General features: G+C 50.9%; 14 protein-coding genes and 1 non-coding gene across 15 annotated transcripts; 7 read left to right on the top strand and 8 right to left on the bottom strand.

Annotated features, from left to right (window-relative positions):
• Position 1: 1 nt before the first annotated feature.
• On the bottom strand, positions 2–1,461 carry VFPPC_06649 (sarcosine oxidase; the record flags this gene model as incomplete). The annotated part of the gene is made up of 4 exons (XM_018285647.1): positions 2–498; positions 552–1,104; positions 1,154–1,373; positions 1,421–1,461. The coding sequence occupies 4 exons, from the start codon at positions 1,459–1,461 to the stop codon at positions 2–4; spliced, it is 1,311 nt and encodes a 436-aa protein (XP_018138397.1).
• A 728-nt stretch (positions 1,462–2,189) lies between these two features.
• On the top strand, positions 2,190–2,759 carry VFPPC_16738 (OsmC family protein; the record flags this gene model as incomplete). Its single annotated transcript, XM_018294491.1, has 1 exon — positions 2,190–2,759. One exon carries the CDS (start codon positions 2,190–2,192, stop codon positions 2,757–2,759), a length of 570 nt encoding a protein of 189 aa, XP_018138396.1.
• A 531-nt stretch (positions 2,760–3,290) lies between these two features.
• VFPPC_06648 (F-box-like domain-containing protein) lies at positions 3,291–4,568 on the top strand (the record flags this gene model as incomplete). Its single annotated transcript, XM_018285646.1, has 1 exon — positions 3,291–4,568. One exon carries the CDS (start codon positions 3,291–3,293, stop codon positions 4,566–4,568), a length of 1,278 nt encoding a protein of 425 aa, XP_018138395.1.
• A 1,038-nt stretch (positions 4,569–5,606) lies between these two features.
• VFPPC_16737 (fungal specific transcription factor) lies at positions 5,607–7,649 on the top strand (the record flags this gene model as incomplete). The annotated part of the gene is made up of 3 exons (XM_018294490.1): positions 5,607–6,042; positions 6,119–6,150; positions 6,210–7,649. The coding sequence occupies 3 exons, from the start codon at positions 5,607–5,609 to the stop codon at positions 7,647–7,649; spliced, it is 1,908 nt and encodes a 635-aa protein (XP_018138394.1).
• A 21-nt stretch (positions 7,650–7,670) lies between these two features.
• Positions 7,671–8,654, bottom strand: VFPPC_06647 (glycoside hydrolase family 43; the record flags this gene model as incomplete). Its single annotated transcript, XM_018285645.1, has 1 exon — positions 7,671–8,654. One exon carries the CDS (start codon positions 8,652–8,654, stop codon positions 7,671–7,673), a length of 984 nt encoding a protein of 327 aa, XP_018138393.1.
• Positions 8,655–8,749: 95 nt separating this feature from the next.
• VFPPC_17343 lies at positions 8,750–8,821 on the top strand. Its single transcript has one exon. It is a non-coding gene; the product is annotated as a tRNA-Glu (tRNA).
• A 256-nt stretch (positions 8,822–9,077) lies between these two features.
• VFPPC_06646 (O-methyltransferase) lies at positions 9,078–9,765 on the bottom strand (the record flags this gene model as incomplete). The annotated part of the gene is made up of 2 exons (XM_018285644.1): positions 9,078–9,526; positions 9,606–9,765. 2 exons carry the CDS (start codon positions 9,763–9,765, stop codon positions 9,078–9,080), a joined length of 609 nt encoding a protein of 202 aa, XP_018138392.1.
• Positions 9,766–10,118: 353 nt separating this feature from the next.
• VFPPC_06645 (O-methyltransferase family 3) lies at positions 10,119–10,983 on the bottom strand (the record flags this gene model as incomplete). The annotated part of the gene is made up of 3 exons (XM_018285643.1): positions 10,119–10,476; positions 10,538–10,715; positions 10,773–10,983. The coding sequence occupies 3 exons, from the start codon at positions 10,981–10,983 to the stop codon at positions 10,119–10,121; spliced, it is 747 nt and encodes a 248-aa protein (XP_018138391.1).
• Positions 10,984–11,349: 366 nt separating this feature from the next.
• On the bottom strand, positions 11,350–11,502 carry VFPPC_18205 (hypothetical protein; the record flags this gene model as incomplete). Its single annotated transcript, XM_022429854.1, has 1 exon — positions 11,350–11,502. The coding sequence occupies one exon, from the start codon at positions 11,500–11,502 to the stop codon at positions 11,350–11,352; it is 153 nt and encodes a 50-aa protein (XP_022285131.1).
• A 1,002-nt stretch (positions 11,503–12,504) lies between these two features.
• On the top strand, positions 12,505–15,291 carry VFPPC_16736 (response regulator; the record flags this gene model as incomplete). Its single annotated transcript, XM_018294489.1, has 2 exons — positions 12,505–15,027; positions 15,091–15,291. 2 exons carry the CDS (start codon positions 12,505–12,507, stop codon positions 15,289–15,291), a joined length of 2,724 nt encoding a protein of 907 aa, XP_018138390.1.
• A 544-nt stretch (positions 15,292–15,835) lies between these two features.
• Positions 15,836–17,001, top strand: VFPPC_06644 (ribosomal protein S35, mitochondrial; the record flags this gene model as incomplete). Its single annotated transcript, XM_018285642.1, has 2 exons — positions 15,836–16,249; positions 16,459–17,001. 2 exons carry the CDS (start codon positions 15,836–15,838, stop codon positions 16,999–17,001), a joined length of 957 nt encoding a protein of 318 aa, XP_018138389.1.
• A 198-nt stretch (positions 17,002–17,199) lies between these two features.
• Positions 17,200–18,140, bottom strand: VFPPC_14086 (tyrosine phosphatase; the record flags this gene model as incomplete). The annotated part of the gene is made up of 2 exons (XM_018291857.1): positions 17,200–17,371; positions 17,458–18,140. The coding sequence occupies 2 exons, from the start codon at positions 18,138–18,140 to the stop codon at positions 17,200–17,202; spliced, it is 855 nt and encodes a 284-aa protein (XP_018138388.1).
• A 1,037-nt stretch (positions 18,141–19,177) lies between these two features.
• VFPPC_16735 (hypothetical protein) lies at positions 19,178–20,343 on the bottom strand (the record flags this gene model as incomplete). The annotated part of the gene is made up of 3 exons (XM_018294488.1): positions 19,178–19,673; positions 19,742–19,842; positions 19,891–20,343. 3 exons carry the CDS (start codon positions 20,341–20,343, stop codon positions 19,178–19,180), a joined length of 1,050 nt encoding a protein of 349 aa, XP_018138387.1.
• Positions 20,344–21,166: 823 nt separating this feature from the next.
• VFPPC_06641 (NlpC/P60-like cell-wall peptidase) lies at positions 21,167–22,112 on the top strand (the record flags this gene model as incomplete). Its single annotated transcript, XM_018285641.1, has 3 exons — positions 21,167–21,320; positions 21,380–21,935; positions 21,998–22,112. The coding sequence occupies 3 exons, from the start codon at positions 21,167–21,169 to the stop codon at positions 22,110–22,112; spliced, it is 825 nt and encodes a 274-aa protein (XP_018138386.1).
• A 301-nt stretch (positions 22,113–22,413) lies between these two features.
• VFPPC_06640 (acid sphingomyelinase) lies at positions 22,414–24,646 on the bottom strand (the record flags this gene model as incomplete). The annotated part of the gene is made up of 5 exons (XM_018285640.1): positions 22,414–23,531; positions 23,612–23,829; positions 23,923–24,233; positions 24,302–24,406; positions 24,458–24,646. 5 exons carry the CDS (start codon positions 24,644–24,646, stop codon positions 22,414–22,416), a joined length of 1,941 nt encoding a protein of 646 aa, XP_018138385.1.
• Between the last annotated feature and the right edge of the window lie 973 nt (positions 24,647–25,619).

Genomic DNA, 25,619 nt, shown 5'->3' on the forward strand with positions numbered 1-25,619 from the left:
TCTACCGGTCTTGATATGTAGGTATATGAATAGTCTTCAAATCTCTCAAATCCTTGACCTGAGTATCTGGCCGCATCACGTCTCTCTCCGCCTTGCGGCCCTCCAGCCTCCATTCAGGTTTCAGCCCTCGTGGCTTCCCCTCCAGCGCGTCAGCAATGTAATCGCCGATAATGGGAAACATTTTGAACGCATGGGCGCTCCCGCCTGTCGCTATTAACATCTCCGGGTGTTTGGGATGTTTGTCGATGAGGTAATGCGAATCTGCAGTGTCCGTACACCAGCATAATCGCGCGTCCACTAGCGGTCGTCCTCTAAATTCTGGCAAAACTGACTCAACAAAGGCTGTGATATTGTTGATTGCTTCCTCAGGAACTCCATTCTGAATGTGCTCGCTTGCGTAGTGTGGGACTGAATATGCGACTTGTTTGCCGTCCTCGGTGATATACTTTCCCTCCAACAGCTCGTACCCGGGGGATCCATCGCAAATCTTCATCAGCCCTATGCTCCTTTTAATAAAATACGATGAAAAGCGTTGAACATATAGTACGCACCTGTTTCACGATCCGGCTCAAAGGTATATCCCATTTCCAAGTTGTCAATCACCGGTATACCCTGCCATCGTTGCACTTCCTCGCGCGTCAGTTGCAAATGTGCCACCACCCAGCATTTCGATGATAGATGCTTTGATAGCACATCTGGCAGTAAGCTCGGCGAAGCAGCGCCTGGGCAAAAGACGTATCGATCTGCAGTGAGCACATCCCCTGACGCCGTCTTGATGCCTCGTAGCTTCCCGGCGTCGTCAACGTCTAGTCCCGTCATGGTACCCATGCGTCCAGATATAAACAATACTCCTTTCTTGGTTGCTAATCTTGCCCATTTCTCAGGAGCCTTTCGAGAGTGTGCCCAACCTGCTTCGGTGTTGTAAATTCCCGTCCAATTGTCAATGCCGTTGGAATGCTCCAAGTTGGGGCAGTGTCTGACGATGTCGTCCCGACTATGGATCTGCTCTATAGATGCACTTCTTCCAATATTCCTTAGGTTTTCACAAGCTTTATTCATCCCCTCTTTGGCAGCAGCATCACCACAAGTGGTTGCAAGACGACCCTAGTATGGTGTTAGTCTCAACGTAGTTAACAGTTGCATTTCAACTTACCGTTTCGTGGAAGATGCCATTGAACGCGGGGTCTCGCCACGCTTCGAGGGCTTCTACAGCCAATCTTGTATATAGAGCGTCATCGTAGTCGGTGCGAATGATTTTGTTGATGTCATTCGCAGCAGAGTCAATGCTGGGGTAAGGCTGCCTGTCAATGCAGGTGATTTTCTTGTATCCTCGGCGAGATAGATGATACGCCGTACTTATTCCAAATGTGCCACTTCTACATGTTAGACACGGTTCGAATCTTATAGTGAGAGAACTTACGCTCCAATGATAAGTATGGACGTATTCTGCGGCGTAGTCATGTTGAGCAGATGGTAACTCTGACTGTGGATACGGATTATCACCTCATCCTATCTTTACAATTTCATGAGGTCTGCTCGAGACCGGATGAATCGGAAATACATGAATTGGTTCTGATGAAATGTTGCAAAATTATACGACGACTTTGGTGCGCGAACGACTAGGTTGTCCAGGTTGTCAAGCATATTACGTGGCGTTATGAGGATTGGTAATGGTACCTGCAGCCGACGCCCTTCAGCGGAACTTGGTAGAATGTTTCAGCTTGTCAAGACTCGAGACAATTGACGCTAGTTGCTTCCCCAGCAGTCAATTCAATTTGGAACACTTTATAAAGAACCCCATTCATTAAGCTTTCTTGTCTCCTTTGCCAAGATTCCCTTGCATTACCACCATGGTACAGAAACTGGGCAAAGCAACTGGTGCCTGACGTGGCTGTTTCTAGACTCAATGGTTGAAATCAATGACGGCGCAAGTATGGAGCCTTTGTACCACGATTCACGTAGTGAATGGTATATTTGCCATCGAGACCATGATGTCATCCTGATATATGGATATTCACCACATTCGCGAAACTGAATCGGGTGCAATGAATCTTGACATCATGAATTGTTCGACAACGTCAATGACATTTCATTGTCCGAGAAATAAAATGTTGAAACCGCCGTGAATTCGTCCTTGTTGCATTAGCTGCTTGAACTTCCACTACAAGGTCCCTGGTCAAACAAGCAACATGTTAGCACCAAGAATTCTAAGCTCTTTCATCCGGCAAACGCCACGGCGTGTCGCGGTGCCCAACGCAAACACTTTATCAGCAGCAAGAGTATCCTGCCTACCGCAACGGTATCTCAACACAGACACCGCTCCGGTGCTGTACTCGGCCCACGCAACCGTGGTTGGCGCTCGAAATGGACACATCAAAGGCAGCGAGGGTCTGCATGTCAAGCTCTCCATGCCCACTGCGCTGGGTGGTGAAGGGGGATACGGCAAAACCAACCCAGAGGAACTATTTGCCGCATGTTACGGATCATGTTTCCAGTCAGCAATGAACCTCAGTGCCAAGCAACTCGGCATCACTATGCCTATCGATCCCAGGGACAGCGTTATTGAGACAACGCTTCACATGGTCGGAGACTTGTCCAAATTCGATTTGGGAGTCAGGGTTGAGATGTTGATCAAGGTTCGGGGCGTTAAGAAGGAGGATTTGGACAAGGTTATTGAGAGGACTAGGGAAACGTGTCCGTACAGCAGGGCAACGAGAGGAAACGTGACGACCAATATCAAAGTGGAGGAGATGGCGTAAGTCGGTCCGCCGCCGCAGCAAAGTTGTAGGTTAAGGTTAGTATATCGTATATAGGTAGTTAGTGATACTGATGATACTATCGAATGGGTTTTGACACATACCGAATTGAGACTTGTTACTACAATTGCAGGAATATATTGTTAACTGTGCTGTACATTGGTCTAGGCAGACTCGAAACGCTAAACATAACCCATAAGTACGGCCCAGCACTGAATCATTTGCAAGATGAGCGCGCATATGGTGGTTTGCACTGGTCAAACATAGCATAACGCCTGGCCAAACTGTATTGACATTAATATCCGTAGTGGGGCTGTGCAGGCTATCCCCTGGTAATAGGGAATGAAATAGTCAATACAAAACCAACAGGGTCCAACTCATAATGAATTTGCTTCACTTTGTTGAGTAAACTTCAGAGGCGGTGGTGCTTTCGTGACGGCCTGCCACCATCTCTTCTCACGCAAACTCCCGGATCATCCACAACAAGGATATTGCCCGTCAGAGAAGCATTCCTGCCCTCTGACCGTGTCTTCAATGGCAGCTTCACAAAACCCCTCGATGTTGCTACACCTTCCCAACGAGCTTCTTCTTCAAATCTTCACAATCTTGCCCAAGATTGGGGATGCACTAAACCTGTCTGAAACATGCCATCAACTTCACCAACTCTTTACGAGCCCAAGGCACGAGCTCAACATCCTTCAGTCCATTGCAGGAGTGCAAACACCCGCCTACCCGGACTTGGCAGCCGCCTTCTCTTCTTGTCTTGTTAAACTTTCCGATCTATCATGGTGGATACAAGGACGCGAAGGGGTAAACTACATATTCACTTTCGACTATGACAACTTTGATCGCCAGACAGTCGAAAAATACAACCTGCAGGGTCTAAACTTGATGTGCACAAAGACGTCCTATCGAACTGCGCTGTTTCAATTTCTAGCCCAGTTTCACGACTTGGCTCAACACAATGGTACTGGTTTCTACGAGGATATAACCCTCAAGCTATTTTCGCATGCCGCCAAACTCCAGGAAGTTGCTCTACACCAATCACAAACCACGCCAGACTTGTACTCCGACAGCATGCTAATTGCACTGGCTCTGCATTGTTTTGTCAAGCTGTGGGTGCTTTGGTTCCTGTGGGATTACCCTCCGATTGAGGATATTAGGTCACAATATTTGGGACATGCTCTCGATGATGAGTTGCATCTACCCTTGATTCCCTCCGTGCGCATTGAAAAGGATTTTTCGGGAGACCAATTTCCACGGCAAGCACCAGCACCTGCTCCCGTAAGCGCCGGGTGGGAAGATGGGAATGTGGGATCAGATCTGCAATATTTACTGCAAGCCAGTCGGCGAGTGATGGAGCAGGGGAGAAAAGAAGACTGGCCTACTCTTATCCATGTTCTTTGTCTCTTGCGCCAAATCATCGGCCTCATTGACAAGCTCGTGGATTGTCTGCCTCGTGCATGGAGCGGCGTTCCGCTAACATCTGCGCGCGACTTGCTCGAGTCACAAACATCAGACCTCGGCCGCCGTTACTATGTACACAGTCGTGGCGGACAGCCATTGACGGTCAAGAGCTGCCAAGAATGGTACCAGAAAGAAGCTGACATACATCCGTCAGCTGTCAAGGGTTTCTGCTGGCTGAATGAAGAGTGGCTGCAGGTGGTTGCAGACGATCCCAAGTGCCTCCGTGATAAAGCGCACAGAGGGGTCGACTTTTTTCCTGGGAAGATTAAAATTTTTGAGAATGGAGATCCCCATTTTCACGAGTGTTGGCTTTGTCCACCTAACCACTCAATATGGGATCCCTAAATGCAATGCCAACTGGAAATGGCAGCGTCGATTTACAAGGCAGAGAATAGGCGAGCAATGTAAGAGCCTACGCCATATGCCACAACGTGGGCTATCATTGCTCCATATTGGGAAGTCATGCAGATATTCACGATAGAATTTGGTTGAGCATGCCATCAAGACGATTTCCTGACGCAGTCTCACAGCACAAGACAAGCTGATTTAGCATTGTTGAGTAGTCGAGTTCTGCCCATGGACTGGAACTGATAACCAGGCGACAAAGTGCGGTTGGCTTCCAAACAGATGCAGTAATAAATGACACCAATTGCAACGTATAACTTGTTCCCGGCCTTCCTACACCAATTTGCTTAACAAAGTATCTCATATTGAGTCGTCTGTCTCAAAACCGTCAGTAGCTGACTTACACGAGACTGAATTTGAGGGATCGGTGGTCGGTGTCTTCTATGCTCCGAGTCCCGATCGTCCGATCGTCCATACCGATTTCCCCACCAAAATATCCCAACTTGACTTGACTCTTTGGATGCAACTCAACTGCCGACCACACATGGCATGGCATCACCGTGCTGCCTCTCCTCAGGCTGCGTCAGTTCACCAAAGCCCGTTTCAAGCGAATGAGCTCCTATTCACTCGCATTGCATTGCGCATGGTCTCGACTTAAGCTTATATCCCCCGTATACTCTCGCGCCAACCAACCACTGTGGCTTGTAGTGTCTGTGACATTATGGACAATCCGCAACCACCCTCCACAAGCAGGAGACGGGAGAAGCCACAGCTCTCCTGTAATTTATGTAGAAGCAGAAAGTAAGAAACCTCAGATCTGGGGAGACTAGCCAGCGCACGAAGTATTTCCATCCCTGACAACAGACAAAAAGACTGCGATGCGATCGACAGCGACCATGCACGGCTTGTGTGTCGCGAGGTCTCTCTGCCTCTTGTCGCTACCCCAATAATATCTCACATGCGCACTCGAACACATCAGCCACCCCCTCCAGTATCCAGGGAAGACTCAATCATCTCGAAGCCTTGGTAGTTCAGCTTATGAACAAGTCGGCCGCATCTACATCTGAACCCCGGTTCTGCGCAAAGTGTTCCGATCCCCTCCCTTCGACTAGCGACACTACGCCAGGCACGGTGACAACTGAACATTCTACAGCTGGAAGGCTCCACGTTGACGAGTTAAAAACGACATATGTGAGCAGTGCTCATTGGAAATCGGTGCTTGCAGGCATATCCGAGTTGAAGATCCTCAGTGAGGAGCAGGAAGATGATAACGATACCCCGTCCCCACAACAACAGACAGAATACGGACTGGAGGATAGCATTCTTATCCCAGGAACGACGAGGGAACGGCCAAGGTTGCTTTACGGTTGGCATAAATCTGCCACCTTGAGCGAGATATTAGCAGCCATGCCAGAGCGAGCAGTCGTGGATCGGTTGGTACTCAGCTACTTCCACCATCCACCAATACCACATTGTCAGTAAATTTCACGTACCCTGAGCGAGTTTCTCTCAGCGACACGTTTGAGAAGTAAGTCCTAACATCAAGACAGTACTTTTGCACGCAGATAGCTTTCTTCGACAAGTATGCGCAATCCACTTCGGCCGAATCCCAAACTTTTGGCCAGATGCTAACGTTTGTAGTACGAAAAATTCTGGGCTGACCCGTACAACACGCCATTGATGTGGATAGCGCTCCTCTATGGAATTATGTGTCTCTCTACCCAAGCCGACATGTTTCGAGACCTGGTTCTCGAGAAGAGCATCAACCCCTTAACGCCCGTTCCCAGTATGCCTCCATCGCGACCCAAATATCTCGATCAGATGGAACAGGCCCTCATAGCAGGCAACTACAGTAGCGGCGGTCCCTTTGCTCTCGAAGCCCTACTGCACTACCACATCCTCGAACACACCCGTTATCCGGACGCCGACGTCGGAACTTGGCTCCTAACAGGAATGGTTGTCCGCCTCGGCTTCCGCATGGGTTACCACCGGGATCCTTCCCATTTCCCAGACGTCACGCCGTTCCAAGGAGAAATGCGACGGCGAATCTGGATCCTCATGCATGCGCTAGACATCATGATGTCCCTGCAGCTGGGGTTACCTCGCGTCATCAAGGACGGACAGTGGGACACGCAGCCGCCGCGCAACATCTACGATTCCGAGTTCGACGAGAACACGACGGAGCTTCCGCCGTCGCGGCCAGAAACCGAAGTTACGCCTATTATGCACCTTCTCGCAAAGCACAAGATGCTAGTGGTTGTTGGGACCATCGCCGACACAAGCATGAGTGTAGCAGCAGAGCGGTGCGACCCGTCGACACTGATGGCTGAGAAGAGGTTGATGGGGCGCTTACGGGAGGCATACGACTCTGTACCTGCGGGCGCAAAGTTTGACGCTTTTTCAAAGTTTGTGGACGACATGCCTAGCGATATTATGAACCGGCTTAGTATCACTGTGTTACTGCAAAAGGGGCTCATCGTCCTTAACTGGCACCACGTCATGCCCAGCGGATCCATCATCAGCCCCGACGCTGACCCTATGGGCAGCAGCGAATCCGAATCCGGACCAAAGGACGACACCGAGGGCTATCAGATTTGCATCCGCGCGGCGCTGGAGATTCTCAGTATCCAAGAGACGATTGACTGTGAGACGCGGCCGGGCGGTGTTCTCTTCCCGCTCCACCTGTTGATATACTCGGTGGTCAAGCACGAATTCCTCATGGCAACCACAGTGCTCATCACGCACATGTACCGCACGACCGTGTCCCAGCCAGGCCTACGGGTCGATGAGAGAAAAACCAAACTCGCGCAGGAAGTAGAAGTGGCGCTTCGAAAGTCACACGGGATATGGATGCGACAGAGTGCGCGGTCGAAAGAGGCCATGCGGGTAGCCAACCTGCTGGCAATGCTCTTCCAAAAACTCAAAGACACGGATGTTCAACAGGTGCACAGGACGGAGATTGCGGACGAGCCTGTACTGATGCAATCTGATGATCAGGGGCTTGCGCTCTTTGGAGAATTCGGCCTGCTACACCATTTAGAGGACCTAAGTACATTCTTCAACCTCCCCAACATGACATGAGGAGAAACGCCTCTTCCCATGTCAATCAGCAGTGGTGGTCAATATCCTCCCCTCGTCATCATAAAATATCTCCTTGACCTTGACCGATCTCAGATGGTCCACACCCTTGCTCAGCTCGCAGTCATGATAGAACAAATACGTCCTGCCTTCAAACTCGACAATGGAATGGTGCGTCGTCCAGCCCAACACCGGCTCCAGTATCCTCCCGCCGTACACAAACGGCCCCAGGGGCGACGAGCTAGTCGCATAGCACAAGAAGTGCGTGTCACCAGTCGAGTAAGAGAGGTAGTACCGCCCACGGGCCTTGTGCAACCACGCCGCCTCGAAAAACCGTCTGTCGTGGTCGTCAGCCGCAATCGGCGCGTTGGTCTCGGGGTCCAGAATCGGCAATTCTACAGGCGGCGACGCAAAACTGTGCATGTCGGACGAGAGGACGGCCACGCGCGGTCCCTGCGATGGCTGGTCCCCTGTGCGTTCGTGCGGCCCCTGGAGAGATGGGTTGTATGTCTCGGTGTTGCCGGCGTAGCACTGGAGTTGGCCGCCCCAGAGACCCCCGAAGTAGAGGTACGCTTGGTTGTCGTCGTCGACGAAGCAGGCTGGGTCGATGCTGTAGCTGCCAGGTATGGCGTTGGCGTCTGGCACGAACGGGCCATGGGGAGATGGGCCTTCTGCGACGCCGATGCGGAAGATGCCTTCTTTATCGCGGGCAGGGAAGTAGAGGTAGTATTTGCCGTCTTTGTATGCTGCGTCTGGGGCCCAGAGTTGCTTTGATACCCATGGTATGTCTTCCATGCGAAGGACGGCCCCGTGGTCGGTTACCACTCCGGGGGAAGGGTGTAAGGTGTCGAGTGAGAAGACGTGGTAGTCAACCATGTCGTATTGGTCGCCATTGTCATTGAATTGAATGTCTGTCTCGCGATCGTGAGAGGGGTAAATGTATAGTTTTCCATTGAATACGTGCGCTGAGGGGTCTGCCGTGTAAATGTGTGTGATGAGTGGTGCCATGTTGAGTCAATGTTGATGTTGCTGTGAATAAAACTGTGGTGTATCGGCTAAGGTTCAAGTAGATCAATAAGGTTGTCTCATTCATCAGCAAATCATCCGGTATGGTGTAGTGGCTAACATCGCTCGCTCTCACCGAGCAGCCCAGGGTTCGATTCCCTGTACCGGAGTTTTCTTTTTGCTTTTTTGGCCAATTTTGTGCTGCCTGCCATTTTCACTGACTGGCACCAGCATTCTTTTTATCCTCCCCAATTCAATGTTCCCCTATCAAGCCATCATTCACTTTACCCGGACGGCTGAATGGCATCTCGGGAACTAGGAACTTTATGACCCCATTTTCAGCCTCATCCACACCTTCACTTCCCATATTCTCAGTCATAGTCCACACATACAATCAGCACCCTTATTCCCTCCAACTGAAGCATTTCAAAAATCCTGCACCCCCGTCTCACCTATCTTCCGCTCCCCGTCCCCCCAACTCGGCTCCTCCTCATCAAACCATCTATCCTCCTCATCCCTCCTCAGCACCACATCCAGCTCCTCATCCCCATCAACGCCCGCATAATCAAACTCCTCATCTCCACCACGTATGAACCGCTCCCTCAGAAACTCCCTCCACAGCTCCACGCCTTCTTCCTTCGTGACAGCCTCCCCATCCCACGGGTTATCTACATCCGATTGCGCCCGCCATGTATGCCGATGCGTGAAGTCCGTCCTCTGCTCACCTGCTGCTTCGGTCGCCAGCGCAGAGAGGCGGGTCTCCCCGCGGGCGAGGTCTGCCTCGAGAACGCGCCCGTACCCTTTTGCTTGGCCTTCTTGTTGGCGCTCTGATAGCGTTTGGTGTCGTTTTATGAGGCGTTCGTACAGAACGGGGTCTATTTTACAGAGCGGACTAGTTTAGCCAGAAGGTAGTGTGGACGGGGACTTGGTAGGACAATGTTCAGTGGTACATACCTGCGAGTTCGTGATCTAGACTGCTTAGGTATGATGGGTTGCGCTCCAGATACTCCCGTCGGCGGTTCTGTGCCTGAATTTGGGCTGTCTTGGCTGGCGATTTAGCCGGACGGGGAACTTGTTTGTCAAATATCCCCTCTTTATCTGTCTGGACACTCATTGTGAATGTCGTGGGACTGGTGGGTTGTCGTACAAATGAAACGTAAAATTAGTAATGGAGGAAAAGATATCAGGCTAGCGGTTATATTCACAAAGGTTCATGGCGGGTGTGAGCGTGGTGATGGATGAGATCATCCCGCTTGGATTGATCTTGTCCAGGTTAGCTGTGGGGCGGCCTCTTTGTCAACATTTCCGTGGACATGAGAGACTACAACTTTCATACAACGGTTCACAAGACCAACTCGCACGTATTTCCAATTATCGAAACCTTTTTCTTCTTAGAGTGGCTGATCCATGATGTACTAGTAACTACAAACTTGACTTTGCAACAACTACCCCATAACTGTAGCCAGCTCAGTCCAGCAACCTCCCCATGCCAAGCCCATCAAAGACCGGAAGCAACATGGCCTCGATTCGTGGGTGAGTGTGCATCAACTTGTTAAACTCATCCAAAAACGCAATGCTGCTCCAATCCCAGTTGATGGTCTGACGAGGAACCGTCTTAGTGGCCGGATTGTTGTCCGACTCATCGGCTACCAGTCCACAGCGGAGGGCATTGTCGCCGATGATCAAGCCACCAGGACGAAGCAACCTCTTGGCTTGCCCGGGCTGCGATCTCTCCAGGATGGTCTTTAGGTACGCAGGATAACCTGACTTTTGAGCATCAATAAAAATGATGTCGTATGGTTCTGCGGGCTCAATCTTGGACAGCCTGCCGTTGTAGGTTAGTGAGTTCATCGCAATTAAGAGACGCGGTAACTTTTCTGACATACGTCTGTAGGGCATCTCCAGTGATAATTTCGGCATTGTTCCACCCAAACCTCTCAAGTTTGTCTCTGGCTAGCTGCGAAAATTCTGGAGACTTCTCAAGACCCGTGACTATGCCCTTCTCTCCAACGGCGTTGGCCCACGCCGCAACTGAGAAGCCGACAAATGTGCCTATTTCCAAGACTGTTTGTTGCAACAGTCAGTATATGTCATGAAATGGACGACTTGAGGCCATCATACCACGCTTGGCGTCAACGATTCGAGCCAGCCATGACAGCATCCTCGCTTCGAGGAGAGAAATCGTAAAGTTAGAGTTCTCTTGACTGCGCAAGACCCATTCATGATACTTGACGAGGTTCTCTGGAAGCGAGATAGAGTGCTTGTCCGAGTACTCGCTGACCTTTTGGCCAACGATCTCGTTGGGGTACAGAGTTGTGCAGTTCTCTATCATGATTCTGACCAAAGATGCCGGTTTGCTTGAGACTTAAGTGGTTGTTGATTGTCGCAGGTGCTTTCATCTGCGATGGCGGCGGGTTGATATGTTTAAGTACTCACCGAATCTTGTGCGAACATCATGTCGTGCGACCCTTGGCACGTTATCATAGGTCGTATAGTAGTCAACGACTCTATGAATCCTTCGTTATGCCCTAAACACCGTCTGAACACTGATGTGGCTGTTGGTTTGCCGGTTTGATGCAAAACAGTTGGCTGGATACGTAATAAGTAGGTTTCGTGTTACGCTGCAACTGACTACAATAGCTTTGAAAGCTGTGGAGGGTTTTGAGTAATCATCTTGCAACTCCGTGTGATGAGCTGTTCAGTGACTTTTGTTTCCCAGCTTGGGAGGCTGTTGCATTGACTCAGATGAGCTGATGACTTTGTTCCCAGAGCAACTGTTGGCGAGGGTAGTCAAGCGGCGTCGGATACTGACGGATAAGATTTGAATATAGCCATTGGCTGTGAAATCCATGCACACTTGGATGTGAATCTCATCGCTGGACTTCCGATGTCGCTGAATCCATATCGAACATTGATCAGAGACACCAAGCAAGGAGTCGGGGGCTCACAGAGTCACAGCAGCCTGCATGGACGCCACATATGTTACATTACAACTCCTTGTGAAGCCTTGTACCGCCAAACACACATGGTGCAAATGTCACTCTGCTTTGGTTACTTTGTAGTGTGCGGTTGCACGACATGTCAACTCTGTCTGTGAAGAGGCCCTCAGCCACCGTCTAGTCGAGAGAGAAGCTGACAACACAGCCATCGTACCACTTGCAGTCTGTGGTGAAAAGCATTGGGCCATACCAAGTATCCACTAACAGATCTCGATATGCCTTGGCGTACGGCACGATATGTGATACGTTTCCCTTTTTTGAATATTTTTGACCAGCTACTGAATGTTGACCACTGACTTTTGTTGGTTGTTGGGCCATCGCAACAGAAAGGCTGAAAAAACATCCCTGAACTGCATCATGCAAGCAATCACGGAGCGGAGAAAAGCAACCGATTGCCCATTGACCCAGTGTTTCGTAAATGCTTCAGCCCAAGAATCCGCCACCGTGATTTGACTTTGAAGGACTAGTGGTGCTGGTGAAAAGTGTAAATTTATTGACCAAAGGTATGAAAGCGGTTGACGGGCAACACATTGGGGCAACTCAGCTTCTAACCGGGATCAGCGCCTTGTTTTCATGCCAATCAGTTATTGGATTCAGTTGTCGGGTGCAAGTTGGGCAGCCGTGTCTTCTGCAGCCGCGGCTCTGGATTTTCATTCTTGTTTCTTCCCAGCCTGCGTCTCGGATTCCAGAACATCAGACATTTCACAAGCGTTTATCCTCACAACCAAGCGCGCGATGAGGTTGCTGGTCGAGAAAGCAGGCTGAGCGCGACACCATCACTTTTCCTGGTTTGCCTCTCTGGAATCGAGCTTCCGTCGACAATCCTTTCCAGGCCAACACAGCGTAGTCGATCGATGGCGTCCGATATTGCATCTCGCATCAAGGCGCGGTTGTCAAGGAGGCGACACTCAACAACTCCATCGTTGGCGTCGTCTCAAAGCGGGCTTGGAGAAGCATCGGCATCGTCTGCTCCCAGCCAGAGTAGTCGTGAAGCATCATTTGCCTCGCACGCGCAGCTTACGGCCAGCCAGACCAGCGACGAACAAGCGGAAGCAATTGGCCATGGAGCTGTCGCCGGACCTACTAGAGAGACCAGCGAAGCGAATGAGACGAAAAAGCTGCATGTGAATAAACGACAGCAACGTCCTGGTCATAGCGTTGGACATGAAGGCGACGGGGAGCATCGTGGTCCACTGTCTCCAGCGGCAAGAGCAACAAGCGATCAGGACCACAAACAGGGCAGGAGCGAACCAACAAACGCAGGGAACGCTCCAGGCGGCGCAGCAGACAAGAAGCCGCTGGAAGGTCCCCTGGGCGGTTCCCCGGAGGCCGCTGAAACAAGCTCTCCACAGCAGCAAATACAGGGCCGACCACTGTCACAGCCCCCCGCGCCACGGCCACATGCACAGAGGTCACTATCTTTCATGGGCAACATTGACGAGGACACGGACTCTGCCCAAATGCAGGACCCGCCTCGCCAAGCTGTTGTCCACACCCAACATGAACCTGAACCTGGGCATGCTGGTCTTTCATCTCGATCTCGTCTTCATCCTCATCCCCCACAACAACTCGTAAATCCTGCTCCTCATTTGCCGCCCACATCACGATCGATCCCGTCGCCAGCGTCGTCCCCAGCACGAGCATCTCATAGCTCTCCTCCGACTTCAGTTGACCGTAGCTCCCCCCAACGTGGTGCTGGACGGACTCATAACTTGCGCCTCTCCGACCTTACCCCGTCGTCAAGCTCAGGAGCCAAGCCGTCCGCTTCTGGCCTGCCACCTCCCACGTATGGTGGTGACGACCTCGAAGTCGATCCCCTTCAACGCCCGCCGCAACATGGCCGTGAACCCGACCAGCTGAGCTTTGCATCCTCGTCTGCAGTTGCATCAGCATCTGCTACCTCATCAGCCGATAGCCCTGCGTCCTTCGTTACGGCCGAACCGCAATCTCCCCGCCGACAGAGCCTTTTTGCCAGCAGGCAAACGAGCTTGATCAAGACTCTTCTCCGATCCAGTCAACCACAGGGTGCTGCGGACACAGAGCATCGACACTCCATAGATACCAATATGGTGACCCGAAAGATCTGGGTCAGGCGCCCCAATGCCTCTGCCACAACAATCACGATAAACGAAGAGGACCTGGTCGACGATGTGCGAGACATGATTCTGCGAAAATATGCAAACTCGCTGGGCCGAACCTTTGATGCTCCAGATCTCGTCATTCGTATACACCCTCGAGACCAGGAGAAGGAGCGAGTCCTTGGCCCAGAGGAAGTGATGGCTCGAACATTGGATACTTACTACTCAGGCGGGCAGACGGTTGACGAAGCTCTCACAATTGATATCCCTCGACGAACCCCAAAGGCCTCCCCACGCGTACCGATGCCACCCGGAACTACAACTACAACCTACTACATTACCGACGACGGACGGCCCTCAGAAGCCGGCGAGGGTTACTTTCCCCCAGTCATGACGGTGCCATCACCACATGCTGCACATGCAGTTCCAGTAACAGCGCCCAACGGTACTGTATCACATTCGATCGCTGTCATAGGAACCGGCCACATCCCTCCGATTCCGTCGCCCGGCGGCACCAGATCACGGCTGTATAGAGAACGGCCAGATCGTCCAAGGTTAAATAGGACCCATACATCCTCGCCCACACTTCTGGCCGGCCATACCCCTGGTCCTCAGACCTCCGGGACCAGCAACCACGGTACGCAGAACTTTGTCCCACGGATGCCTCATTCTCGAACTCATTCAAGCTCTTCAGATCATCCGTCCGGACTCCCGACAGTAAAAACCCCAATGGCCAAGTCACCTGGCCCCGACCCCACCCCCGCCAGAGTTGCCACGCCGCCCCCGCGAACGTCTTCCCCGAGGGCACCCAGCGCTCGCCTGAGACGGAGCAAGAAAAGTTCGGAATACTCGAAACCGGTCAATGTCCTGAACGGGAGTGTACCCCCAATCAATGTTCTCATCGTCGAGGACAACCCCATCAATCTGAAGCTTTTGGAAGCGTTCGTGAAGAGATTAAAGGTGCGGTGGCAAACAGCCATGAATGGTAAGGATGCTGTGAAGAAGTGGAGGACCGGCGGATTCCATCTTGTCCTGATGGACATTCAACTGCCAGTGATGAACGGCCTTGACGCCACGCGGGAGATAAGAAGACTTGAAAGGGTCAACTCTATCGGTGTTTTCACCTCAGCACCTTGCAGTTCGACTGGCAACGATGAGGACGACATCAATGAACAGGATCGACTGCAGAATCTTTCCCTTTTCAAGAGCCCAGTCATTATTGTGGCCTTGACCGCCAGTTCGCTACAGAGCGACAGACACGAAGCCCTGGCTGCCGGATGCAACGACTTTTTAACCAAGGTATGCTCGATACGTCGCTTCCGTTGTTTAATCTTGGTTAACAACTACTGACTGGACAAATAGCCCGTCAACTTTGTGTGGCTTGAACGCAAGGTCATGGAATGGGGTTGTATGCAGGCACTCATCGACTTTGATGGCTGGCGTAAGTGGAAGGAAGCGTACTCGCAACAAAACGAAGAGCGAGAGGCTGCCAAGAAGGCCCAGGCAGCTGCAAAGGCCAAATCAAAAAAGAACCGAGCATCACTCTCTGCGGCAGCGGAGTAGCATTGCGAAGTCGGACTACAGCACGAATGGTATATTTACACGCCCGCATATAATACGGTTGCGGCAATGACGAATGAAGAGAATATTCAGGATATACGGTAATTGCCAAGATGGTAATGGCGATGTAGTTGTGTATGTTGTGAGAGTTGAGCATGTGGCACGAACCCGCGTGTATGAGACGAGTGTAATTAGATGTGCGCATGCAAACGTCGTCCTTTCCGCATTTATCAGCGCCCAGTAAGAGATAAGAGGCTAATATATTGTAATACCCGTCAAAAACCAATAAGACTATTCGGAATTGTACGAACCTGTGACTTATGACGAAACGCGGGTAGGACATCATGGGCATGGAGGGAGGTATCCGGCCCCGGAAAATAGTGGAGCCGGGGAGACCGAAAAATTACCACCACCAAATCCTTCAATCCACGTCCCTGAGTTAGCTTTCACTTTCCACATCGCGACACAACAACCTCACTCACCAATTGGCGCGCATTCGGCCGGTTATCAAGCTTCTTCAAAGCTGAGTGAACCTCCCATCACAATAATGCCGCCGAGAATAAGTAGCTCCTCAGCCGCGCTGGCGGCTGACCTGGCCTTACCACACCAAGCCATGTCAGCTGCACCGTTTGCAAGATCATTTTCCTCGACACAATACCGCGAAAAGATGAGCCGGGCTCGTCAACAAATGTACCAATGGCTGAAATCGAGAGATGGTCAAGAGTTAGCCGCTGGTAAAGGTCCTCGATACCTGGGCCCGTTCCAGGACCAACCTTTTCCTCAGAACCCCTTGTTCCGCAGTCAACCTGTTTTGGATGAGCACACAAGGGAGCTCATTTGGGAAAAGGTTACGCAGCGAGGCGAATCTCTCAAGGCTGTCTCGGCTGAGATTGGCGTTGATGTGAGACGGGTTGCGGCTGTGGTGAGGCTCAAGGAGGTGGAGAGGCAATGGGTGAAAGATGTAAGTGTTACTTTTCTTGCCTTGCGTTTCCCGTGGTCCGACCCCAAAGATGCACTCCACATGATGAGACCAGTATAAATTTTTCGATTAGTCTTGAAGACAATATCTATGGTTATAACTTTACTTTTTGCCTGAACACAGCTGCGATTTAACTCCTTTCTTCTTTGCTACGCATACATTTGCTAAGCGAGTGTTAACGACGGCAACAGGGCAACAAGCTGGCCACACCATACGCCAAGGCAGTCATGAGGATGCTGCCGAAAACGTCATACCGCGAGGGCGAGAAGAACGAACCCCACGAGGCAGTCAACGAGGTCCACGTTCACACATTGACCATGCAACAATTATTTGTACCCGTATCCGAGTCGAGGCAGTTCACACGTGAAGATGCCGCCAAGGCTTTCCACGAGACAATGCTCTCGGCAGACACTCGTTCTCCCCAACCACAACTCATCAAGATGGAGCGCGATATTCTCAAAGGCATGAAGAGAGAAGACGGCAAGAAGAAGTTTGAGGAGGCTGTGCAAAAGGAGGAAGAGGTGGTGGCTAGGAAACTGGCAGAGGAGAGGGCCAAGGAGGAGCAGATGACGACGCGGGTCAAGACGGACAGATACGAGTTCCGAATCAAGGAAGTTGCTGTGGACGATGCCGGTCGGAATGGAAGATCACGGAAGGGCACGGGATGGCGATACGGCGCTCCATTTGACGACCGCAAGCGCGGCGTGGTCAAGATTCCCACGTCGGTTCCGTAAAGGGACGAACGAGATGTATAGCATTTGTATGTTTTGGGGTCAAAGCGATAGGTGGCATGTCTCAAGCCTTGAGCTTGTTGTATAATACTATGTACAGTGCTGTGGATGCACAGCAAACCAAATAAATACCAAATTCTCTGTCATGGAAGCTTGTCTATCATCTAACGTGAAAGGTCATTGCTAAGCAAGTTATCATGCTCATAAAACAGGCCTCGAGGCATCATCATGTCCGTTCTGCGCCTCAACAATGAAGTTTCGTCGCAATTGTGCAATATCATGGGGAGATATTTTGCACTGGTTCAACACGTACTCTTCTATCGAGCCGTACTCCTCCCTCATTACCTTGAGAGTAGCAAGCATGCTCTCAGGTCTGTCACCGTTAGTTTCGCTTCACTTCCACAACACACTGATGTAGTATAAAAACAATAATGGCCTCGAGTAAAACGCCAAACTCACCTTGAACTCAACATCCTCCACGCACCGGCCTCATCAACCGTCACCTTCTCCGCACTCATCAACCTCTCCATAATACCCTTCTTCAGCGGCGCCAACCCATCCTCCGTAAGCCCATACTCCCACGCAATCGTGTCATCATCCACACCACACAACGACAGCACGATAGCGCATATCAGACCCGTCCGATCCTTACCCGCCGTGCAATGCACCAGACACGGCGTGGGGTTCTCCTGCGCAAGATGTCGTAGTATCGGGGCGAATGCGCGCTCGCCACCTGCACTGAGTATCCCTCTGTAGGCGGAGACGAAGCCGGCAGTGGTGTCGACGGCCGCGTAGTCCTGGTACCGGAGGGCTATGGCCTCGGGCGTGTAGTCGACGAGTTTGAAGACGGGGACGTGTATTCGTGTGAGAGAGGGAGGGGATTGGGAGCAGGCGTCGGCGGCGGAGGGGCCGCCTTGTCGGGTGACTTCGACGTCGGAGCGGAGGTCGAATACGTGGGTGATGTGGAGGGACTGGAGGGACGGGACGGCGCCGGGGGTTGGGGCAGCGGAGCGGTAGAGAAGGCCAGGGCGGGTGGTGGTTTTTGAGGTTGTTGGTGATGTTTGTGGTGGTGGTGGGATGGGGATGTTGCCGATGTCGCGGAGGTTGGGGAGGACGGATTGGTGTGGGGTGAGGTCTATCATGGTGGTGAGGTATGGCGGTTTGTGGGTTGTTGGTGGGAGGTGATGTAGGTGAAGAGGTGTTGTTCAATGTGTCGTTGGGCTGGATGTTGATGTTGGAGTTTGGATGTGGACGTGGATGTGCCGAGGCTCGGAGGGAAAGTTCGAGTTGGTGTTGGAGTCCAAGTTGGGCGCGGATCGGACCATTCATTTGACCCCGCTGCCAGATCAATGTAGATGCGGCGGCATTAAAAGAGTTGAATTGTGGAGGCGGCTTGGCTTTTTTGGTAGACTTGCATAAATTGTTGGCGAGTTGATTTGTTGACTTGAATGGAGTTAATGATGAGAGGATTGTTGCTCTTACACTGTGGCATTCATGGATGTCGTCGTATTGGGCGCGAATTGATCATCACTCACATAACACCAGGCACGCAACTGATGTACTACAGAATCAACACGACTATAAATGAGGACTGGGACGCTAGAAGCCCGTCATATGCTCAAATTGTCACTCACTTTGCCTGACTGTAAATGATGCTATTGAGCTCTCATCTTTGGATCCTGCCGGATGTACGTGTGTAGTACGTGGTAAAAGGTATGTGCCATATCTAAGTATATACTAATACATCTTAGTATCCCTTAGCATATAACGCGATATGTAATTCGTTTTACTTGTTTGAATATTTCGATTCCTCCCGTGGTACTCCTGAAATCTGAGACAGGAGGATTTCACGCCGAAATCCTCGGAGGCCTCTCAAAGTCCATCGCTTCTTGAAAGTATAAAGACTAAAACGCGTGACTGCCCTGTAATTTTATAACGTTGGTTACTTTTAACGCAACTGAATATCGGCTAGTTAAAAAGTTGAGCCCAGAGCATCTCTTTCCAACTTCCAACCTTGTCATCGTGTAGTTGTTTCAAGCTCTACCGAAACAACCAAGGTGTCTTGCGCTATATATAAGACCAGGGCCAGGTATCTAGCATTCGCCAGCGAAGTGAGACTAACACGACACTGCCCAAGATCCTAGTACCGTTGATAGTTATCATTCTCAGACACCACCGCTTACAGCCCATCAGCACGAAACTGCATCACCCGATACGTATCCCCATTCCACTGAGACACAGCAAAGTCAAACTTATCCACCGTCGACCCCGGGAATATAAATCCCCCATACGGCGACGCAACATAGTTGTCATGCTCGCTCTGCAAGTTCGCCGCCGGTAAAATGAGCACCCTCTCCGGCGCAGCAAACAAGTTATCCGTCGGACCATTAAGGACCATGTAGTGAATCCCCAGGGGCTCCATGTTCAACCACGTAAACACCCATTTACCACCGCCCAAGTTCCGCCACGAGATCTCACCCCATCTGCGTGCTGGTGCAATCGTCGTCGGCGGGTTTCCCCAGGCCCAAGCGCCGCTGGCATAGCCCCATGGCTGCCAGGCATTTGCGTCGCCGAGACTGCCGACTGGAACTCGGTGGAGGAGGAGATCGGAGACAAGGTCGCGGTTGAAGACGGTGGATAGGCAGTAGACGTAGTTGTCGTCACCTACGGCGCAACTACGCACCTGTTAGTATGTGCCTCAATAAACGCTAGACTTTCTGTGTCATGGTGGTGCTGGTCTTACGTCTTCTGTTGAAACGCATAATTGTACATGTTGCCAGGCCAGAGGAACAAGTACGTCCAAGTATTGCCATTATCTTCGCTGACCCAAAAGTCCGAGTGGTCCTACACATGTCAAAAACCTGAATCAAGCTAATGGAACGAAAGACGAACCGTCTTGTAAATGACACCTCGCATGAGATTCATGTACAGCTTCCCCCCAGCAGCAAATACATCAGACGGAATAGCAGTAGTTCCTCCCTGGTGCCCTTCAGGAACCAGACCAACAGCAGCAGCGCCACCGACACATCCATCGATCGTCACTTGGTCGAGGTTCGCATTGGATGAATATAAGCCGATCGGGGCGCGCCAATTCGCACCGCCGACTCGATCGGCAAATGTGTCGCCACAAACGAATATCAGGCGTCCGTCTGGCGTGCGGGCGGGAATGCCGAGATCAGTGAACCCAGCTTGGAATTTACCGGTGAGACTGGGCCCAGTTAGGTCTTTGACTTTGTATACTGCGCCTGTTCGCGCGGTTAGAGTTGAGTTGAAGGTTTGTAGATCAGCGTCGGTTGGTGCCGTGGATGCTATGCCTGCAAGGGCGGCGATGATGCTGAAGCGCATTTTTGTCTGTCCGTTTCTTATTGGCTTTGTAATATGTATTTGCGTAATTATACTTGGACTATGTAATCGTTTCCAGCTTCACTGAACAAACTCGAGTTGACAACCTCTCACCCGGATTTATACCAAAGCCTACACCGTGGAACTCAACGGCCACAACTAATACTCCGCGTCGCCGTTCTGCAAACTCCCGTCGAAGCGTCTAATGTTGCCGTTTAGCCGTCGTTTCAACTCGGAAGTTGAAGTCCTCGTGCATGAACTCACAACTCCTCATTCGATGTTGGACTTCAGCCAAAGCCCATGCCATCGCAAGCATACCTTCAAATGTCTAATCAATCTCAAAAAGGCAGCTCCCTATGCAAGCACACACAAAGCGTCACACATCACCGCTCATGTCATTGGCCCGTCTCGCATTGTCGTGTTGGCCAGGGTTCCAAATTACAAGGTCCGATCTTCCTTCGGCTTGGTCTAGCGCGGAGTTGACAAGGCACTCCGCAAACAACGCTTTGAGTAGATGCACACGCAGATCTGGTGGCGTGGCGATCCATATTACTACTATTTTTAGCCGGCTCCGGTTGTGAGACTGCCACAGGAGAATGTCTCTGCTGGGCGACGAGCCGGAATGCTTACTGTCAGTTCTTTAAAGTTGATCCGTCGCCAAGTGTAGATCACGGCTGCCGTATATTGTACGGAATACGGATTGTTGTTTGGAATGGGGATAAAAAGGGCCAATGTGAAGGTTAATCGTTATGTTAGCTATTAACCTTATCTCAAACTCAACAAGCATCCTTCTAGAAAACCTCTTTTGAAAGACTGTCATCTCAATATGATTTCCAAGTTTGTTCTTGCAGCAACACTGCTCCTCAATGGAGCACTTGTTGTCGCCACGCCCCTGACTAACAACCCCTTGACCTCTCGCGGCATCGGTGATGCCTGCAAAGGCGCCGCTGGTGATGGTTCCTGTAAAAACGTACCCGACTGTAAGTGTCGCTCCCTGAACACTCATAAATCATGATCAACCACTAACACTTTCTCGTAGGCCAGGGCATCTCTTACACTGAAGCCCTCTGCCCCAACGACCCATCCAATGTAATGTGCTGCGTCGAAAACAAGTGCAACGCCGGAGGCAAAGACGGCATGTGCCGGAGCAAGGCTCAAGGCTGCCCCGGAGGCAACTTTGCAGACGGCGGCTCGTGCCCCGGAGGCGGTGATGCTGCTTGCTGCGTTCCCGACCCTGGCATGTCCCAAACTGTTCCCCAGAAGATTCTCGCTCAGGCTCAAACTGCTGCTGGTCTTCCCTACGCCTGGGGCGGCGGTAGCTGCGCCGGACCTACTCATGATAACCCTCCCTGGCAGAACGGCGAGGTTGGCTTCGACTGCTCTGGTCTCGTCTGCTGGGCCGTCTGCAAGGTCACTGGACGTGATCTCTTCACCGAGGGTCTCAGGAACACGCGCGCCATGTACTGCGCCGACGAGGCTAAGCTCAAGTACAAGAAGGTGCCGCTTGCAGAGCGACAGGCCGGTGATGCCATCTTCTTTGGAGGAGCGTGCGACTGCGGCTCGAGCAGCTCAATCCATCACGTCGGTTTGATGATGTAAGTTTGTTGTGATTGTATCTGAGTAAAATGGGATATATGGATAGCTGACATCTGCGCAGGGATAACAATGACCGATTCTTCAACGCACCCAACGATGACATCAACAAGGTTCTGGAGTCGTCTGTATCTGGTTTTGGAGAGCAGCCTTGCCCATTTGTCATTCGCTTTGCGTAGGGGAAATAAGGGAGCGGGATCGGAATAGCTTGCCTATACAAACACGACCGTGGAGTTGATGTATCACACGAGACTCGTATATATTAAAACTATTACCTAAACTTGGTAACCAAGCACTGTCAATTACTAACTGTTAACTCATCAACTGTGTGATGATGTAATACATTCACCTTGTACTTCATCTTTCACATACTAGCTGAACTTGTCCAACTCGGCCACAACTTTCTCCCGCAACTTGTCACGTACCCCTTGCTCAAGGAGTTCCCGATGATCCTCACCAACCCCAGCAGACCACGATTGTTTAGTCGTCCTCCCCCTGCAACGTCTCCTTCTGCTTCTTCTTTTTCTTGATTATGTTCTTTAGTTTCTCCGCCTGCCCCGCCTCATCTTCTCTTTTCATCCTGTCGTCCACCGTGTCACTGATACAGTTTTCTTCAGCCAACCCCCCCTTCATCGAGCAGATTTCGTTCCACCAATCTGCTTGCCTTCCCTTCCATAATTTCGCGCCCTGTGTCCTGCGGCCATAGTACTTTGAGTACTGCGCAGTATTCCAGAACTTAGTTAGGTTGTGCCAAAACCCTGCTGTAAGCTCAACGCTGGGATCCGTAAGTTTGGGCTTCACCAATTTCGCGTAGGCTTTCCTGGCTGAGAAGTATTCTTTCCACTCTGGACCGGTTTGGAAAGCTTCGTCATTCATGTCTGCCATGTAAGTCGTCACGTCCAACACTCCGAATGTCTCCGGATCGACGTCGTATACGCGGAAAGATGGGTTCCCGCGGAACGGGGAGAGTGACGGCGCAAGGTATGACGTGACGATGGCATTCGAAGAGTTCCTTTGTTTATGTGCTTCGCCGTGCTTGTGATCGCGATCATTCCAGGTCGTGGTTTTGTTGCTATAGTTGATCTGGAATTGGTCCATGTGGGTATGGCCGAAGAACAGGGCTGCTATGGTTCCTGAGTACCGCTGAAGAATCTGGTTGAAGGCGTGGGAAGCGTGCAGCATGACATCTGCATCTCCAAATCCCATATGGCCAAGGATCCAGACGTTTTCTTCTGCTTCTTCAGCCAACTCCAGCTCGTTTGCCAACCATTCGAGTTGGCCATCTGGGTCAACGTCCACCGGATCTTTATACAGCCACAAGTTGCCAGAGTAGTAGAGATTGGTGTTGATGGAGATGATTCGAAGGTTCCCTCCGGGTACTTTGGTAGAGTAACGTCCCCCTGTCTGGATTTCTCCTTCTTGGATGGAGCCAGACGCCGAACCCCAGTCCGCCGACAGCCTGTCGTAAAGCCATTGCTGGCTGTTGCTTTCAGAGACGTTTCCGTATGGGAATGAATTCACAGGGGAGCTCTCGAGGTTACCGACCACGCCGTAGACTACCTTGAGGTATTCGCTCATCTTACCGTAGGCGCGCTCGACTGCAAGCATACCAGACTCGTTAGCCAAGAGCCATGCCAACATTGAACTAAGGACAAGGCTGCAACACAAGGTTTCTTACTTTGCTGTGCGTTCACCTCCGGTGACGACTTCCATACTTGGCGTCCCATAACATTGCCAGTAAAAATCGAAAACGCCGCGTCCGGTACATGTTTCCTTATGGCTTGGTACATGCTCTCTTCGAGTAGAGGAGGAGTGTCACAGGTTCTGGGATGACCATACGGGCCAGCCGGGTGCTTGTTCTTTTCATCCCAAAGGGTTTCAAGGCCTCCGGGGAGTCTGCAAGTGACCGTCAATATACATACACACATATCAGACGTCTATTGTCCAACTTGACAACTTTGATGGAACAGACAAGTCGGCATCGCTTACCTGCAACACAACACAGGGTTATCGCACTCGGCTCTCGCCCCCTCAACATATTCAGGATCGATGTTGAGATCTGAAAAGTGAACAATTTTAATGGGCTCCTTGCCACTGGGCTCCGGGCGACCGCGCTCTCGCTTCCGCTTTGTAAGGGCAAGCTTCGGTTTCGGATTCTCACTAAGGCAAGTCTTGATCCATCTATTGCAAAGCATTGTTGCCGCTTGAGACTTGGGTACCCTGTCCATGCTTCGCAAGGTGTTGGTAAAGATCCGTCCGTGTTCCTCCACCACGCCTCGACACACTTCTCCCCACTCGGGCTTTTGGCCGAAATGTCAGCAGACGCAAAACATTTTTGCGAGGGTGAAATCTCATGGTTGGCACATACCTTCTTGTGGCGGTCTTCGAGTTTGTCACATAGCGCTTTAGCGTTGAGTATAAACTTGTCATCGCCATCGAGCGTTACCTGGTGTTGCAGATATTGTAGGACACCCTGTTCCATTCAGTTTCTGTTTCTAAATTCGTCCAGGGCGGCGAAACTCACAATGCACGCTTTACAGTTCATGGAATTCTTCACGGATCCCTCTTTAGCCCAGAATTTTAATGCTTTCCACAAGTTAGCCTGTTGCTGTTTAGTGTCATAAAACTCCATGCCGGCGACATGATTATTCTTGGGTGGTTCACCCTTGCCCAGGGTAAAAGCCACCATGAGAAAGAAGAGAAGAAACAACATCTTGGCGGTGACGACTCTCCAAACAACAGAAAACAAGTCAGGAATGCGCAGCTCGATGAGATGAGTTGCACAGGTGCAGAAGGCTCTTATATACCCTATCATAGGCTGCTGAGGCGTATTTCGGGCAAATTATTTACTTTGCAGCTACCATTTCGACCTTTACTATTTCTGTTAGCACTCCCCCTTACACTCCGTCCGGGAAATGATACTGTGTGCTTTACAGGCACAGGGAAATAGAGCGGTCCAAGTTTATTCCCCTGCGATTTGCGCCAAGGCCTCACCACGACACCGAAAAAAAAGGAAGAAAGAAAGTAAAGGAAGAAAAAGTATACTAAGCTTAATTTTCGGCTTAATGGTCCGTCAAGATACACAAGCCAGTCTAATGCGGTGCCAGTAGAAGCCGAGGCAAACTCTATTCTCCTTCGCGCGACACTACCACAAGATGCGCATTAGAATTACACTTCGCGCCCTTCCTATCAAATTTATTTCACGCCTGATCACAACGCACGGTCGCTGAAAAATGATTGTAACTGCAATCGGCAGCGCACTTCACGAATGTGACTCATTGTAAGTGAAGCTTCCGGCTACAAAACCAAGTTAAGCTGGGGGATGCTTGCTTCTTATTAAAGAAGATATAGCCGGATTAACCTTACATTACCTCTTACCCTTATTCGTACTAAACTTAGAGAATATACCACTTTTACTATATCTCGTGGAAACACTTTTTGTGGTTGGTGTTGGAAAGACCTGGAAAGTTCTCTGGTGCGCTTACAGAAACGCCTGATTAAAGCGCATCCTACGCAATATTCGTGATTTTTTTACGAGCCCACCTTGTTTAGTTGGTGGATGGAAGCACAGATGTGCGCACTCGCCTATAATTACCTAGTACGAGGTTTCTATGTGTCAAGTTTCAAATTAGCACAAAGGTTATAGATTACGTAGACGTGTTTGGAGAGAAAACAGGTGGTCTTTC

The sequence above is a fragment of the Pochonia chlamydosporia genome (genome assembly GCF_001653235.2).
Source record: "Pochonia chlamydosporia 170 chromosome Unknown PCv3seq00008, whole genome shotgun sequence".
Classification (NCBI taxonomy): domain Eukaryota; kingdom Fungi; phylum Ascomycota; class Sordariomycetes; order Hypocreales; family Clavicipitaceae; genus Pochonia; species Pochonia chlamydosporia.